The sequence below is a fragment of the Triticum urartu genome, chromosome 5, assembly GCF_003073215.2.
Source record: "Triticum urartu cultivar G1812 chromosome 5, Tu2.1, whole genome shotgun sequence".
Classification (NCBI taxonomy): Eukaryota; Viridiplantae; Streptophyta; class Magnoliopsida; order Poales; family Poaceae; genus Triticum; species Triticum urartu.
The window spans coordinates 367,365,026-367,383,736 of NC_053026.1; the positions used below are offsets into that span (position 1 = coordinate 367,365,026).

At 43.3% G+C, this 18,711-nt stretch overlaps 1 protein-coding gene across 2 annotated transcripts; it reads left to right on the forward strand.

Annotated features, from left to right (window-relative positions):
• Positions 1-11,065: 11,065 nt before the first annotated feature.
• On the forward strand, positions 11,066-17,697 carry LOC125509074 (lipid phosphate phosphatase 2-like). Of its 2 annotated transcripts, none has more exons than XM_048673951.1 (8): positions 11,066-11,297; positions 15,158-15,379; positions 15,484-15,571; positions 15,646-15,755; positions 15,889-15,982; positions 16,705-16,893; positions 16,999-17,058; positions 17,145-17,697. In XM_048673951.1, the coding sequence occupies exons 2-8, from the start codon at positions 15,164-15,166 to the stop codon at positions 17,324-17,326; spliced, it is 939 nt and encodes a 312-aa protein (XP_048529908.1). In that variant the 5' UTR covers positions 11,066-11,297; positions 15,158-15,163; the 3' UTR covers positions 17,327-17,697. The 2 variants fall into 2 exon arrangements, with proteins under 2 accessions (XP_048529908.1, XP_048529909.1); XM_048673952.1 differs by lacking the exon at positions 11,066-11,297 and adding an exon at positions 11,724-11,941.
• Positions 17,698-18,711: the final 1,014 nt, after the last annotated feature.

Genomic DNA, 18,711 nt, shown 5'->3' on the forward strand with positions numbered 1-18,711 from the left:
GAACAATCAAAAATTATAGATACGTTGGAGACGTATCAGGGTGCCCCCTGGCCACATATATAAAGGAGTGGAGGAGGGGGAAGGGCCGGCCCTCCTATGGCGCGCCCTGGAGGAGTCCTACTCCCATCTGGAGTAGGACCACCCCTTCCCTAGTTGGACTAGGAGAGAAGGAAGGGGGAGAGAGGGAGGAAGGAAAGGGGGGCGCCGCCCCCCTCCTAGTCCAATTCGGACCAGAGGGAGAGGGGGCATGCGGCCTGCCCTGGTCTCCTCTCTCTCTCCACTATGGCCTAATAAGGCCCATACATTTACCGGGGGGTTCCGGTAACCTCCCGGTACTCCGGTAAAATCCCGATTTCACCCGGAACTATTCCGATGTCCAAATATAGGCTTCCTATATATCGATCTTTATGTCTCGACCATTTCGAGACTCCTCGTCATGTCCATGATCATATCCGGGACTCCAAACTACCTTCAGTTCATCAAAACACATAAACTCATAATACTGATCGTCACTGAACGTTAAGCGTGCGGACCTACGGATTCGAGAACTATGTAGACATGACCGAGACATGTCTCCGGTCAATAACCAATAGCGGAACCTCGATGCTCATATTGGTTCCTACATATTCTACGAAGATCTTTATCGGTCAAACCGCATAACGATATACGTTGTTCCCTTTGTCATCGGTATGTTACTTGCCCGAGATTCGATCGCCGGTATCTCAATACCTAGTTCAATCTCGTTACCGGCAAGTCTCTTTACTCGTTCCGTAATGTTACATCTCGTAACTAACTCATTAGCTACATTGCTTGCAAGGCTTATTGTGATGTACATTATCGAGAGGGCCCAGAGATACCTCTCCGACAATCGAAGTGACAAATCCTAATCTTGATCTATGCCAACTCAATAAGTACCATCGGAGACACCTGTAGAGCACCTTTTATAATCACCCTGTTACGTTGTGACGTTTGGTAGCAAACAAAGTGTTCCTCCGGTACTTGGGAGTTGTATAATCTCATAGTCATAGGAACATGTATAAGTCATGAAGAAAGCAATAGCAACAAACTAAATGATCATCATGCTAAGCTAACGGATGGGTCAAGTCAATCACATCATTCTCTAATGGTGTGATCCCGTTAATCAAATGACAACTCATGTCTATGGTTAGGAAACATAACCATCATTGATTCAACGAGCTAGTCAAGTAGAGGCATACTAGTGACACTCTGTTTGTCTATGTATTCACACATGTACTAAGTTTCCGGTTAATACAATTCTAGCATGAATAATAAACATTTATCATGATATAAGGAAATATAAATAACAACTTTATTATTGCCTCTAGGGCATATTTCCTTCAGGATTTGTCACTTCGAGTATCGGAGAGGTATCTATGGGCCCTCTCGGTAATGCACATCACAATAAGCCTTGCAAGCAATGTGACTAATGAGTTAGTTGCGGGATGATGCATTACGGAACAAGCAAAGAGACTTGCCACTAACAAGATTGAACTAGGTATGAGGATACCGACGGTCGAATCTTGGGCAAGTAACATACCGATGACAAAGGGAATGACGTATGTTGTTATGCGGTTTGACCGATAAAGATCTTCATAGAATATGTAGGAACCAATATGAGCATCCAGGTTCTGCTATTGGTTATTGACCGGAGATGTGTCTCGGTCATGTCTACATAGTTCTCAAACCCGTAGGGTCCGCACTCTTAACATTCAATGACGATTTGTATTATGAGTTATGTGTTTTGGTGACTAAAGTTTATTCGGAGTCCCGAATGATATCATGAACATGACGAGGAGTATCGAAATGGTTGAGAGGTAAAGATTGATATATTGGAAGGTTATAAACGGACACCGGAATGGTTCCGAGAAGGTTCGGGGAATTTTCGGAGTACCGGGAGGTTACCGGAACCCCTCGGGAAAGTTAATGGGCCTAATGCGCCATAGTGGAAGAGAGGAGGTAGGCTACGGGAGGTGGCGTCCCCCCCTTGCCCAATCTGAATTGGACAAGGGGAGGGGCGCGACCCCCCTCTTTCCTTCTCCTTCTCCCTGCTTTCCCCTTTCCCTTTCCGTTGATAGGAAGGAGGGGGGCCGAATCTTACTTGGACTACGAGTCCAAGTAGGACTCCCCCCTTGGCGCACCCCCCTTGGGCCGGCCACCTCTCCCCCCTTTATATACGGGGGAGGGGGACACCCCAAAGACACACCAATATTTTTCTTAGCCGTGTGCGGTGCCCCCCTTCACAGTTTACTCCTCCAGTCATAACGTCGTAGTGCTTAGGCGAAGCCCTGCGCGAATCACATCACCATCACCTTCACCACGCCGTCGTGCTGTCGGAACTCTCCCTCGACCCTCTACTAGATCAATAGCTCGAGGGACGTTATCGAGCTGAACGTGTGCTGAACACGGAGGTACCGTACGTTCGGTAGTTGGATCGGTTGGATTGTGAAGACATTTGACTACATCAACCGCGTTAACCTAACGCTTCCGCTTTTGGTCTACGAGGGTATGTGGACACACTCTCCCTGTCTCGTTGCTATGCATCTCCTAGATACATCTTGCGTGATCATAGGAATTTTTTTTGAAATTGCATGCTACGTTCCCCTACAGTGGCATCAGAGTGAGGTCTATGCATAGATGATATGCACGAGTATAACACAAAGAGTTGTGGGCGATAATAGTCATACTACTTACCACCAACGTCTTACTTTGATTCGGCGGTATTGTTGGATGAAGCGGCCCGAACTGACATTACATGACCGTGTTCATGAGTCTGGTTCTACCGACGTGCTTTGCACACAGGTGGTTGGCGGGTGTCTGTTTCTCCAACTTTAGTTGAATCTAGTTTGACTACGGCCGGTCCTTGTTGAAGGTTAAAACATCACACTTGATGACCAATCGTTGTGGTTTTGATGCGTAGGTAAGAACGGTTCTTGCTAGAAGCCCGTAGCAGCCACATAAAACTTGCAACAACAAAGTAGAGGACGCCTAACTTATTTTTGCATGGCATGTTGTGATGTGATATGGTCAAAACATGATGAGATATAAATTGTTGTATGAGATGATCATGTTTTGTAAAAGTTATCGGCAACTGGCAGGAGCCTTATGGTTGTCGCTTTATTGTATGAAATGCAATCGCCATGTAATTGCTTTACTTTATCACTAAGTGGTAGGGATAGTCGTAGAAGCAATAGTTGACGAGACGACAACGCCGCTATGATGGAGATCAAGGTGTCAAGCCGGTGATAATGGAGATCATGACAGTGCTTTGGAGATGGAGATCAAAGGCACAAGATGATGATGGCCATATCATGTCACATATTTTGATTGCATGTGATGTTTATCATGTATGCATCTTATTTTTCTTAGTACGGCGGTAGCATTATAAGATGACCCCTCACTAAATTTCAAGGTATAAGTGTTCTTCCTGAGTATGCACCGTTGCTACAGTTCGTCGTGCCGAGACACCACGTGATGATCGGGTGTGATAAGCTCTATGTTCACATACAACGGGTGCAAGCCAGTTTTGCACGTGCAGAATACTCGGGTTAAACTTGACGAGCCTAGCATATGCAGATATGGCCTCGGAACAAGGTCGAACGTGAATCATATAGTAGATATGATCAACATAGAGATGTTCACCATTGAAAACTACTCCATCTCACATGATGATCGGACATGGTTTAGTTGATATGGATCACGTAATCATTTAGATGACTAGAGGGATGTCTATCTAAGTGGGAGTTCTTTAGTAATATGATTAATTGAACTTTAATTTATCATGAACTTAGTACCTGATAGTTTTTTGCATATCTATGTTGTTGTAGATCAATGGCCTGTCTTACCGTTCCCTTGAATTTTAATGCGTTCCTAGAGAAAGCTAAGTTGAAAGATGATGGTAGCAACTACACGGACTGGGTACGTAACTTGAGGATTATCCTCATTGCTGCACAGAAGAATTACGTCTTGGAAGAACCACTAGGTGCAAGACCCGCTGCATGAGCAACTCCAGATGTTATGAACATCTGGCAGAGCAAAGCTGATGACTACTCGATAGTTCAGTGTGCCATGCTTTACGGCTTAGAATCGGGACTTCAAAGATGTTTTGAACGTCATGGAGCATATGAGATGTTCCAGGAGTTGAAGTTAAATATTTCAAGCAAATGCCGATTGAGAGATATGAAGTCTCCAATAAGTTCTATAGCTGCAAAATGGAGGAGAATAGTTTGTCAGTGAACATATACTCAGAATGTCTGGGTACCACAACCACTTGACTCAGCTGGGAGTTAATCTTCCTGATGATAGTGTCATTGACAGAGTTCTTCAATCACTGCCACCAAGCTATAAAGCTTCGTGATGAACTATAATATGCAAGGGATGGAAAAGAGAATTCCCAAGCTCTTCGCGATGCTAAAGGCTGCGGAGGTAGAAATCAAGAAGGAGCATCAAGTGTTGATGTTTAAAAAGGCCACTAGTTTCAAGAAAAAAGGCAAAGGGAAGAAGGGGAACTTCAAGAAGAAGAACATGGAAGTTGCTGCTCAAGGGAAGAATCCCAAGTCTGGACCTAAGCCTGAAACTGAGTGCTTCTATTGCACAGGGACTGGTCACTGGAAGCGGAACTACCCTAAGTATTTGTCGGATAACGAAGGATGGCAAAGTGAAAGGTATATTTGATATACATGTTATTGATGTGTACCTTACTAATGCTCATAGTAGCGCCTAGGTATTTGATACTGGTTCTATTGCTTATATTTGCAACTCAAAACAGGGGCTACGAATTAAACGAAGATTGACTAAGGATGAGGTGACGATGCGCGTAGGAAATGGTTCCAAAGTCGATGTGATCGCGTCGGCACGCTACCTCTACATCTACCGCCGGGATTAGTTTTAGACCTAAACAATTGTTATTTGGTGCCAGTGTTGAGCATGAACATTATATCTGGATCTTGTTTGATGCGAGATGATTATTCATTTAAATCAAAGAATAATGGTTGTTCTATTTATATGAGTAATATCTTTTATGGTCATGCACCTTTGATGAGTGGTCTATTTTTGTTAAATCTCGATTATAGTGATGCATATATTCATAATATTGAAGCCAAAACATGAAAATTTAATAATGATAGTGCAAATTATATGTGGCACTGTCGTTTAGGTCATATTGGTGTAAAGTGCATGAAGAAACTCCATGCTGATGGGCTTTTGGAATCATTTGATTATGAATCACCTGATGCTTGCGAACCATGCCTCATGGGCAAGATGACTAAGACTCCGTTATTCGGAACAATGGAGCGAGCAACTGACCTATTGGAAATAATACATACTGATGTATGCGGTCCGATGAGTGTTGAGGCTCGCGGCGACTATCATTATTTTCTAACCTTCACAGATGATTTGAGCAGATATGGGTATATCTATTTAATGAAACATAAGTCTGAAACATTTGAAAAGTCCAAAGAATTTCAGAGTGAAGTGGAAAATCATCATAACAAGAAAATAAATTTTCTACGATCTGATCGTGGAGGAGAATATTTGAGTTATGAGTTTGGTCTTCATTTGAAACAATGTGGAATAGTTTCGCAACTCACGCCACCTGAAACACCACAGCGTAATGGTGTGCCCGAACGTCGTAATCGTACTTTATTAGATATGGTGTGATCTATGATGTCTCTTACCGATTTACCGCTATCGTTTTGCGGTTATGCTTTAGAGACGGCTGCATTCACGTTAAATAGGGCACCATCGAAATCCGTTGAGACGACACCATATGAACTATGGTTTGGCAAGAAACCTAAGCTGTCGTTTCTTAAAGTTTGGGGCTGCGATGCTTATGTGAAAAAGCTTCAGCCTGATAAGTTCGAAACCAAATTGAAAAAGTGCATCTTCATAGGATACCCAAAAGAAATTCTTGGGTACACCTTCTATCACAGATCCGAAGGCAAGATATTCGTTGCTAAGAATGGATCCTTTTTAGAGAAGGAGTTTCTCTCAAAAGAAGTGAGTGGGAGGAAAGTAGAACTTGATAAGGTAATTGTACCTTCTCCCGAATTGGAAAGTAGTTCATCACAGAAATCAGTTCTAGTGATTCCTACACCAATTAGTGAGGAAGCTAATGATGATGATCATGAAACTTCAGATCAAGTTACTACCGAACCTCGTAGGTCAACCAGAGTACGGTCCGCACCAGAATGGTATGGTAATCCTGTTCTGGAAGTCATGTTACTAGACCATGACGAACCTACGAACTATGAGGAAGCGATGATGAGCCCAGATTCCGCGAAATGGCTTGAGGCCATGAAATCTGAGATGGGATCCATGTATGAGAACAAAGTATGGACTTTGATTGACTTGCCCGATGATCGGTAAGCCATTGAGAATAAATAGATCTTCAAGAGGAAGACACATGCTGATAGTAGTGTTACTATCTACAAAGCTCGAATTGTCGCAAAAGGTTTTTCGACAAGTTCAAGGTGTTGACTATGATGAGATTTTCTCACTCGTATCGATGCTTAAAGTCTATCCGAATCATGTTACAATTGTCGTATTTTATGAAATCTGGCAAATGGATGTCAAAACTGTATTCCTTAATGGATTTATTAAATAAGAATTATATATGATGCAACCAGAAGGTTTTCTCAATCCTAAAGGTGCTAACAAAGTGTGCAAGCTCCAGCGATCCATCTATGGACTGGTGCAAGCATCTCGGAGTTGGAATATACGCTTTGATGAGTTGATCAAAGCATATAGTTTTATACAGACTTGCGGTGAAGCCTGTATTTACAAAAAAAGTGAGTGGGAGCACTACAACCTTTCTGATAGGTATATGTGAATGACATACTGTTGATCGGAAATGATGTAGAATTTTCTGGAAAGCATAAAGGAGTGCCTGAAAGGAGTTTTTCAAAGGAAGACCTCGGTGAAGCTACTTACATATTGGGCATCAAGATCTATAAAGATAGATCAAGACACTTGATAAGACTTTCAATGAGTATATACCTTGATAAGATTTTGAAGGAGTTCAAAATGGATAAGTCAAAGAAGGAGTTCTTTCCTGAGTTGTAAGGTATGAAGTTGAGTAAGACTCAAAACCCGACCACGATAGAAGATAGATAGAGGCCCTATGCCTCAGCCATAGGTTCTATAAAGTATGCCATGCTATATACCAGACCTATTGTGTACCTTGCCATGAGTTTGGCAAGGGGGTACAATAATGATCCAGGATAGATCACTGGACAACGGTCAAAATTATCCTTAGAGGATTAAGGAAATATTTCTCAGCTATGAAGGTGATAAAGAGTTCATCATAAAGAGTTGCGTCGATGCAAGCTTTAGCACTGATCTGGATGACTCCGAGTCCCAATCTGGATACATATTAAAAGTGGGAGCAATTAGCTAGAGTAGCTCCATGCAGAGCAATGAAGACATAGAAATTTGTAAAATACATATGGATCTGAATGTGGCAGACCAGTTGACTAAACTTCTCTCACAAGCAAAACATGATCACACCTTAGTACTCTTTGGGTGTTAATCACATGGCGATGTGAACTAGATTATTGACTCTAGTAAACCCTTTGAGTGTTGGTCACATGGTGATGTGAACTATTCGTGTTAAATCACATGGCGATGTGAACTAGATCATTAACTCTAGTGCAAGTGAGAGACTGAAGGAAATATGCCCTAGAGGCAATAATAAAGTTGTTATTTATATTTCCTTATATCATGATAAATGTTTATTATTCATGCTAGAATTGTATTAACCGGAAACTTAGTACATATGTGAATACATAGACAAATAGAGTGTCCCTAGTATGTCTCTACTTGACTAGCTCGTTAATCAAATGTGGTTAAGTTTCCTAACCATGAACAAAAGAGTTGTTATTTAATGAACGAGATCACATCATTAGAGAATGATGTGATGGACAAGACCCATCCGTTAGCTTAGCACTATGATCGTTTAGTTTGATTGGTATTGCTTTCTTCGTGACTTATACATATTCCTCTGACTATGAGATTATGCAACTCCCGAATACCGGAGGAACACCTTGTGTGCTATCAAAAGCCACAACGTAATTGGGTAATTATAAAGATGCTCTACATGTGTCTCTGAAGGTGTTTGTTGAGCTGGCATAGATCGAGATTAGGATTTGTCACTCAGAGTATCGGAGAGGCATCTATGGGCCTTCTCGGTAATGCACATCACAATAAGCCTTGCAAGCAATGTGACTAATGAGTTAGTTGTGGGATGATGCATTACAGAACGAGTAAAGAGACTTGCCAGTAACGAGATTGAACTAGGCATGAGGATACCGACGATCGAATCTCGGGAAAGTAACATACATATGACAAAGGGAATGACGTATGTTGTTATGCGGTTTGACCGATAAAGATCTTCGTAGAATATGTAGGAACCAATATGAGCATCCAGGTTCCGCTATTGGTTATTGACCGGAGATGTGTCTCGGTCATGTCTACATAGTTCTCGAACCCGTAGGGTCCGCACGCTTAACGTTCGATGACGATTTGTATTATGAGTTATGTGTTTTGCTGACCGAAGTTTGTTCGGAGTCCTGGATGAGATCACGGACATGACGAGGAGTCTCGAAGTGGTCAAGAGGTAAAGATTGATATATTGGAAGGTTATAAACGGACACTGAAATGGGTTTGAGAAGGTTCGGGGATTTTTCGGAGTACCGGGAGGTTACCGGAACCCCCCGGGAAAGTTAATGGGCCTAATGGGTCATAGTGGAGGAGAGGAGGCAGGCCACGGTAGGTGGTGCCCCCCTGCCCAATCCGAATTGGACAAGGGGAGGGGGCGCGACACCCCTCTTTCCTTCTCCTTCTCCCTTCTTTCCCCTTTCCCTTTTCGTTGATTGGAAGGAGGGGGACGAATCTTACTTGGACTCGGACTAGGAGTCCAAGTAGGACTCCCCCCTTGGCGTGCCCCCTTTGGGCCGGCCACCTCTTCCTCCCCCCTTTATATACGGGGCGGGGGGCACCCCCAAGACACACCAAGATTTCTCTTAGCCGTGTGCGGTGCCCCCCTCCACAGTTTACTCCTCCGGTCATAGCGTCGTAGTGCTTAGGTGAAGCTCTGCGCGGATCACATCACCATCACCGTCACCACGCCGTCGTGCTGTCAGAACTCACCCTCGACCCTCTACTGGATCAAGAGCTCGAGGAACGTCATCGAGCTGAATGTGTGCTGAACACAGAGGTGTCGTACGTTCGGTACTTGGATCGGTTGGATCGTGAAGACGTTCGACTACATCAACCGCGTTAACCTAACGCTTCCGCTTTCGGTCTATGAGGGTACGTGGACACACTCTCCCCGTCTCGTTGTTATGCATCTTCTAGATACATCTTGCGTGATCGTAGGATTTTTTTTGAAATTGCATGCTACGTTTCCCTACATATTACCCTCATCAAGGACATGTACGATAATGTTGTGACAAGTGTTCGAACAAATGATGGCAACATTGATGCTTTCCCGATTAAAATAGGATTGCACCAGGGGTCACCTTTGAGCCCTTATCCTTTTGCTTTGGTGATGGACGAGGACACAAGGGATGTACAAGGATATATCTCATGGTTTATTCTCTTTGCAGATGATGTGGTGCTAGTCGATGATAGCCGGTCGAGAGTCAATAGGAAGTTAGAGCTAGGGAGATAAATCTTAGAATCAAATGGTTTTAGAGTTAGTAGAACTAAAATGGAGTACATGAGGTGTGGTTCGGTACTACTAGGCACGAGGAGGAGGAGGAGTTTAGCCTTGATGGACATGTGGTGCTTCAAAAGGACACCTTTCGATGTTTGGGGTCAATGCTCAGAAGGATGGGGATATTGTTGAAGATGTGAACCATCGAATCTAATTCGAATGAATGAGGTGGCGCCAAGCTTCTGGCATTCTGTGTGACAAGAAAGTGCTATAAAAGGTAAATACAAGTTATATATGACGATGATTCGACCCGTAGTGTTGTATGACGCTGAGTGTTGGCCGACTAAAGGGTGAAACGTTCAACAGATAAGTGTGGCGGACATGCACATATTAAGATGGATGTGTGGCCACACGAAAAAGGACCGAATCAGAAATGATGATATACTCCCTCTGTTTCTTTTTAGTCTGCATATAAAGTTTGTGCAAAGTCAAATTTTCATAAAGTTTGACCAACTACATAAGAAAAAAATGTCAACATTCACAATATAAAATCAATATCTTAGATGCAACATGAAATTAATTTTCATACTATATAACTTTTGTATTATAAATGTTGCTATTTTCTTAGATAAATTTGGCCAAACTTTATGTAGTTTGACTTTAAATAGATAAAAAGAAACAAGGAAGTACGGGATTATGAAATGGCAGCTGCTCCCATATACGAAGATATCCTTGTTCAGTCAATTTCTTTTACTAAAGTTAGCTTTGTTCATTGTCCAAAGAAGGCCAATTTAGTCGCCCATTCTCTAGCTAAAGATTGTGATGATCACCAGATGTGTGGGTTGAGGAACCTTCTAGCTTTACTTTGTCTTTATTAATCGATGATGTATCTCTGATTTGAGCAATAAAGTGAGCCATAAAGGCATTTCTAAAAAAAGTACAAAATAGAGTTGGGATATCATTTTTTTATTATTTTGCGATGGAGTTGGGATATCATCGATTAGAGACAAGTTTGTCCAACATCATCTAGGATAGTTTGGACATATTCGCGTGGAGAAGCTCGAGTGTATAGCGAACTGCTGAGCGTGCTGAGGAATGATGAGCTTTTTTCATGCCTGACATACATATTTTTGAAATACTAAATTTCCGTTAGACGTCACAGCTGTGGCAAATCTAGAACAAGAGAGGATAAAATTCATTCAAAATTGGGTAGTAAAACCATTGGCTGTGGTCGTTCTCGCACGGCGGCACGCGCCCCATAGCAGCAGTCAACAAAGGCTGTCGTCTCGGGTATCTGGACAGGCCTCAACTCTCAAGCGTTTGTCTGGGCCCACACCGCCGCCCACCACAACACTACCAGACGGTTTCATATACAGCACACTGTAGAGTAGATTCAAAATCATTTGAAAAGCAAAATTGCCCTCTCGACTTTTCCTCAAAAAACAAGAGGACAAAGCAACCACTAATAATCCCCTCACCAACCCTCGTCTCCTCCTCTTTCCCAGCCCCGCAATCCACCCGGCGCGCCCCACCGTCGCCGGCGGCGCGGAGCACCGTCTTCTCCCCGGCATCCTCCAGGGCGGAGCGCTGGAGATCCGACTCCGCTCGGTTCCTTCTCGCGTCGGTAAGGAACGCTGTCCTGATTGTTCCTCGAGTTCGGATTTTTTTTGTTTTTGTTCCGGAGCATCGTATCTCCTTCGCTGCACCCGGGGGCAATCCATCCGAATCCCCTCCTTCTTTTCCTTTAATTCTAGTACTTGTTTATTATCCCCGCTGCGAGTGTGCTGCTGCTTCAGAAATCCAGTCCACCCACTCCATGGTTTTGGTTAGGTTCGTACTGTGCAGGGCGCAGAATCGGGCCCTGCTAACCGCGTCAACAGGGTTTGGTGCCAAACATTGGTACGGCCGCCCCCCTAGAGGCTAGAGTCAAGCGGCAGTGGGCAAACAACCGCTCCACCGACGGACGATCTTTAAAGTGATATATAGTACGTACCAGCAGTAGATAGCTAGCTGCTCTAGGCCGTACCCGTTCAATCTTTACTGCCAGTTGGCTTGGAAATTTCGACGTCGAGCCAACCGTTTCCAGTGTTTCAAGGGTCAAGTGGTCGAATCAGCCGAACGAGTTTTGTCTATTAGCTTCGAAGCTGGCCTGTTCAGGACTAAAGCAAGGACCAAACATTATTTGTTCTGTGACTTGGGAGTTTTGGTTACACTGAGGCTTCCACAGTTCTGTTCAGCGATTGGCACTGTGTTTTCTCAGTTTCGGAGGTACATGCAGTGTGTTGATTTCTGGATCATTAAGAGCTTATAGTCAACAGTTTGTTTTGTTCATGCATGATTCTGTTTACTCCTTGGGTTTGTCAGCTTCAACTAGTTGGATTTTCACCCTAAATTCGTTTAGTTGTTTGGTCACAAGGAAGATTTCCATGTTCCGGTTTATTTGACCGTTTAATATTTCAATCTTTTCAGTCTTTCATGTATAGTGATGCTGACGGTCAGATCTTTACAAATTATATTTACAGTCTTCTTTCACTGTTTTATGAATACTACATAGTAAACTTGCATTCTTAGATCTTTTCTCAAGTGATGGAAGAAATAAAGCAAAAATTTGCATTCATAGCAGAACACCGATGCTGGCTGTACCATTTTTGTTATGTCCAAACCTCTGTGATTGCATATGAATATTCAAGCTCTGCTTCTTCCATATGATAAGCATTTTAATACGTTGAGTAATTTCGAGCACCTAAATCAGAAACATTTATATTCCTAGAAGACTCGAACTGCAATATTAGCCCTACCAAGCCCTTCTTGTTTCTGCAATCCTTAATATGATCAGAGTAGCTTGTCTATACCAGGATTCAATTCTAGTCTATATTACAATATCCCTGTTTTCTCCATTGCTAGTTTGCGTTCATCCTTCCTATCATATTTTTATAGATCATGCAGGCCTTTCTATTCTTTTGTGATGTGAAGTCATATAGGGAACTATCAACTGTTTAGGAACCAGTTACATAAAGAGAATAATTGTGTGAAATAATAAATACACCAAGACAGGATTATGAGTAGAAATAATGTGTAACTTAGACATGGGCCAGTAAGTTGCTGCTGACATCTCTAAAAGAATTCCAAGCCATTTAGTTTCTATCAACTGAATGGCATCTTAAGTTTTGCATATTCTTTCACACAGTTGTAGACTTGTACTGGTACTTATTTGAGCTTAGCGATTTAAAAAATATTTCTGGTCTCCTGAGTTTAAGAAGAATCAAGAGTGAAATTTATATGTCAAACGCTATCACTGCTTGATGTTGGTTTCATCTGTTATCTGTGGGACATGATAATTTTTAGAGAATAGGCTTTCATCCTGTTTTATAAGCAACACGGCCGAAGGATACAGGGTGTTGAGGCAACCCTCTTTCAAAGCAGATCAAAGAAGACCATGCTAAACAAAGCGAGCAGAGCAAACAACACAGAATGAACACCAGGCCCCTAGCCTGGGAACGTTACGAGGAGTGCACTGCTGGATGATGCTAGCTTGCCGCCGAGCAAAAGCACAGGAGCTGCATAGGCACAACAGGAAGCACCAAAAGGAGCCGACCACAAGCGAACCGACATCCCCTGGATAAAATCACTGGACCACGATGCAACGCTCTATCAAACTTGCTCCGGACGGAGGAGCGCGACTCTGCGAGCAAGCAGAAGGGACTGGGGCAACTGCCGACGTATTCACATGAAGAGACAGCACAACGGAGCCACCATCATCTCGAACCGAAGATGCTCCAAGTCACCATCCATGCCTGCCGAAGAAGCCATCACACCACACCCAGAAGGGAATTGGGATCTCTGGTGGCATGCCAGGAGGGGTAATGTTGCGTTGCGCCGCCACCGAGCCTGACAAGATGGACATGGGTTGTCACTTGGGACTCTGAAAGGGGATGGAAGAACTGCGGTGAAGCCCCCAAGAGGGACGCAACACCCAAAGGCCTAGCTTTCATCGGCGTACTGTGCCGTCCTTGTTAGGACCACCCACTGCCCACATGGACAAGGAAAGCAGCCAACACTGCTGTCACCAGGGAGCAGTCCGTGCAGCCCGCCTTCCAGGGCCGCCGCCCTGGTTTCTGGCCCTGCAAGAGGAGCGCACCAGGAGGGAACATCACTGCCACTGTCATCAAGAGCCACGCGGGCCAGCCTTCGAGTTGCTCTCGAGAGGCTGGGGCTAGAGTTTGGGTCATCCTCGAGTTGCTCAAGAGAGAGCGATGCGAGGGCCAGTTTTCCACCATCCCACTTATCCTGGAACTTAATAATCATATTAGTTGCGCAGACTTTTTTTTTTGCGGGTGACTTGTTATGTTGTCAGCTCTCCAGATTCCTGGACTAGGATTAGCACTTTCTAATTATCACCTTAATTGGAGGTCGATGGATGTCCCAAGCCCCTATCAACATTCAACTCTTGTTTTGTTGACTTAACAAATGATTACAATGGGAGGGATGCAACCTTACTGTTTAGTTGGCAGCAACAGATTAGATGTCCTGGTATTTAATTACATTTCTGATTATTGTGAATTGTTACCCAAATCTCAGAGGTTTCAGGGTTTTGTTGACATTCCATAAGTTGTATATTAATTGTTTGTTAGTGATCATCAATATTAGTAGACTAACCGACCTTGTACTGATTTTTTTGGAACATGCTACTTTCCTGGAAATATTCATTATGGTATCCCTGCACGCCTCAGTGTAATGTGATGTTTTGCAAGTTGTAGCCAGCACTCCAAATTGATATAACTAAGTCCTAGATATATCATGTTGAATTGGTTATACTGGCCCTCTGAAGTGGTTCTATGTTAGGAACTTGACTTGGTCTTCATGCTTCCTAGGGTAGAACCTTTGGGTTGTGATGTTTACTATGAGAACAAACTTTTTATCTACTGTGGTTTGTAGTTATAGCCTGCATATTTTGCCCAGGTGATAAATTATGCTGATAATGGCTTTCTCATAATTATTTTATTACTTCAAATTTGATTGGGCGAGGATTTTCATGCTCGCTACAGTGGGCTCTTTGGGCTGTCATGTTTTTGATTTGACATTCCTTAATCACCGTGTTTATGCGTAAAATAGTATTACAGTATTACTAGTTTTATATGAGACGCTAATGTTTGATAATTGGAAACTATAGCCTATAAATATAATCATTTTCCAGTCAAGCTCGCAACTTATTTGGAATTGTAGGAGCACTATTTGCTATGATTAAACTAATGAAATAAAGGGATAGATAATTATATACAAAAGCCAGTCAAGCAGAGTAACACTGTCTTCATTTGTAATGCTACAACTGCAAGTATTTGTGCTCCTATTTTTGATATTAATTCTTTTTGATTTTTTATCTTCTATTTCATTATTCATAGCTGCATTACATCCAGTCTATCTTGTAATTATTGCAACTTTACTCACCAATTCTTGTCTTGCTCCCTTTGTCTTTGTTATTTATAGGACATAATGGCGGATATCCAGTTAGGATGTTACACTATAAAGTCCCATGGAGCCAAAGTGGCAAGACTCCACATGTATGACTGGATAATACTTCTCCTCCTTGCTGTCATAGATGGACTGTTGAATATAATTGAGCCTTTTCACCGCTTCATTGGGAAGGACATGATGACTGACTTGAGATATCCATTAAAGGGCAATACTGTGCCCTTTTGGGCTGTTCCGGTGTGTTCTTGTGCTGCTCATTTTGGACTTTTTTCTCACTACTTACATCATTTTGTGTGCCATTCAAAAGATAGTTCCAATTTTGTAACTCACCTGATTTGCAGCTCATTGGAATTGTCTTGCCATGTGTCATCTTTGGTGGAATTTACTTCAAGAAGAAGAATATCTATGATTTGCACCATGGCATACTGGGTATTTACATATTCTTGGGCTTATGAATATGTTTATAATGTATGTACAAGAAATAATTTGAAACACATATTTAGGTATTCTTTATTCGGTGCTCATAACTGCGGTGATTACTGATGCAATTAAGGATGGAGTTGGCCGACCACGTCCTGATTTCTTCTGGCGCTGTTTCCCAGATGGAAAGGATGTAAGATTACTACCCGAGAACTTCACCTGTTTCAGCCACAAGTCCATCTTTGTTGACCTGCCCACTGTTCAGTTGTTCTTATCATGTATGGAGTCTAAATTGACCAAAACTCATCGAATGACCCTGTTTTCAGCTTTATGATAATGTCACTACTGGTGTTCTGTGCCATGGAGAGAAGAGTGTCATCAAAGAAGGTCACAAAAGCTTCCCAAGTGGACACTCATCATGTAAGTGATGACATGAATACTTAAGTAATACCTAATGTTTCCTTTGGTAATATTGGTGTCAAGCATTTGTTGGTCAGCTATGCCCGAGCATTCTTTCTTTAAAACTCCATTACATACTTGAGCTTGTTTTTTACACCCTTGTGATAATCCTTTTGACACAGTCCGTGATGGCTACCTGTTGTTTTGTGGTTGGTTGGGCTGCTTGTGGTGGCTGGCTTAGTGGCAGTCATGGAATCAGGGGAGCTCGGACAGGTGGCTAGGCCACAATTGGGCACGAGACAGCCTGGTGCACTGGCCACTTTGGTGTGATTTGCAGTGAACCAGGAAGTGGCAGGCATGAAAGTGCGGCGTGCCACCTTCCAGTTTAGATGCTTGGTTGCTGCTTGGTGTAGGAGCAGCTGTGTGATTAGTTTGATTAGACAATGCACATCAGTCATGTGTTTGATTAGAGACCCCACAAAATTGGCCTAGTCTTAGCCTTGTCTCAAGGTTGTAGTTGAAACATGCCCTGTGGTGAAATACAAGTCCAGTCAGAAGCATTTCTAAGTAAAAGCAAAAAGTTTTTAGGCCAATTCAATATCTGAGGTCGGGTACGTCAAGGCGCAGTCTTTCATTAGGCACATCTAGCATCTATGGCAGTGCTGTTACAATTCTGTCAAATAGGTCATGGTTTGATCATCTAATAACTGTGTTCTCGTTCACCTTGTGTTAATCTATTCCAGGGTCTTTTGCCGGCCTAGGCTTCCTTACGTGGTACTTGACTGGGAAAATCGCAGTTTTTGACCGTAAAGGTCATATTGCAAAGCTTTGTATTATTGTTCTGCCTCTACTTACTGCTGCACTTGTTGCTGTTTCTCGAGTGGATGACTACTGGCATCACTGGCAAGATGTGGTTGCAGGAGCTGTTTTAGGTTTGCCATTTTCGTAGTTCTGTAAATTCACATAGGCGACCTTCTATATTTTTTCTAAAAATGCCTATAATTATTTTCTTCTCCTGTTCCCTGTTCCCTTTGCAGGTCTCACAGTGGCTTCATTTTGCTACCTGCAATTTTTCCCATACCCTTATGATGCAGATGGTGCCTCCTTTTACCTGTTTTATTACTTATCGATTTTTGTGTTCCTCCATGTTTTTCAGTGATAACAGTAACAATTTGCATTGCAGGACTGTGGCCTCACGCATACACCCTCCAGCTAGCCGAGGCGCGCAACAGCGGCATTGCAAACTCCTTCAGTGTGCGACCACCCACGGAGACCGAAGAAGGGGAAGGTCAGGGCGGGATCGCCCTAAGAGACACGAGTCCTATTCTCGACACCATGGAGTCTGGCAGGAGATACGGAAACTAGGAGGACCGGATCAGACGACTACCCAAAGTACCATGATCGTCCTGACCTTCTTCATGGGCTTGTTTCCGATGCACATGGCAGGGGAGAGCAGCTGTTTTCTCATGCACAGTTTGGTGTATTGTAGAGCTGTCGTTTCGTCAACCTCTGTATGGGTTTTCAGTGTTTAATAGAGGTTTGGTTTGTGTTAACTGGATAGTTAGCCTCGTAAGGATCAGCTGTACATTACCTAGTGGAGTGCTTCGTCGTCCACGCCGGTGAACATGTTGCATTATTTCTTGCTCTCTCTGCCCCCTGAGCCCCTGAGGATGGTTGTTGATCTTCTTGCTCTTGAGCAAGCAGTATGTATACATGGTTGACTACTTGACTTGTTACGCGAAGTGTGAAGTTTGGTTGTCTGCACGGTGATGAAGCCAGAAGCAAAGACTTGCTGGCTGCTAAGCTGGTCGGACCGGGACTGGAATGGATAACCCATTGCAAAGCTGTAGTCGGGTAAAGTTCCATTGCATGTTGTTGTTAAGAAGTAGGGCCTGGAACCACATTCAGTTCACATGGATGACATTATATTCAACTCGAGTGTGTGCCTTGGTGTTCTTTTTATATATTTTTTTTGGCAAAAGAGCATTTTTTTTTTCAGTCCAAGTCGCCAAGCCAAGCGCTTGGGAGTTTCGTGCTCTGAGTGACGAGAGAATGCGATGCTGCCTTCGTATTATCTTGCATTAATCTTTGATTTTGGCATCCAATATATAGCGACTGGACTGGAGAGAGCAATTATCATACATTCCATACGGGGAGGGCATATACATGGGGAACACATCTGGCAAGCTCTCCTGCCTTGGCGATTTACGGCTCAGCTGCTGTGGCGAGAAGCCATCTCGCCCTTCTCCGGTGCCGGAGGCGGCGCAGGCGCCGGCGCCGGCTGACAGCTATCCACCACCACCACCACCAGCGCCGGCTGCTCTTGTCCCTCCTCCTCATGCTTCTCCAGCTCCAGGTTATGCCAACGTACACGACCAGGGCAAGTAGCTACTGGAATATGCACAGATCGCGTCGCGGCGGAATACACGACTCTGTGTCTTTTGTTGTTTGTGTGGCAAAGCAACAGCATGCTTTTCTGGTGTAGCGGTGAAGTTGTTTATATTGCTTGTTTGTAATGTACTCCGATCAGTTCATCAGGTAATGCCCGTACAGTTGATAAATAACTGCAAGTGTCATCCGCAACAATTACAAATATGACATATTTGGCTTGAATGCGTTCGTGTTTTTTATTTTATTTTGGCTTGTTAGATAATATTGGTAATCTTGTTCTAGAGCTCTATGCAGGAGGTCATCTGTATGATAGGGTACATATTTTGTATTGAACTAGCAAAAGGGCCTATGCGTTGCAA

What these genes read in the sequence shown, in the direction of transcription:
- LOC125509074 (XM_048673951.1), top strand. Translation starts at nt 15,164, where the DNA reads ATGGCGGATATCCAGTTAGGATGTTACACTATAAAGTCCCATGGAGCC. An exon ending in TTTGCACCATGGCATACTGG is followed by an intron (nt 15,572 to 15,645) that starts GTATTTACATAT and finishes ACACATATTTAG; the next exon opens with GTATTCTTTATTCGGTGCTC. An exon ending in ATACCCTTATGATGCAGATG is followed by an intron (nt 17,059 to 17,144) that starts GTGCCTCCTTTT and finishes TTTGCATTGCAG; the next exon opens with GACTGTGGCCTCACGCATAC.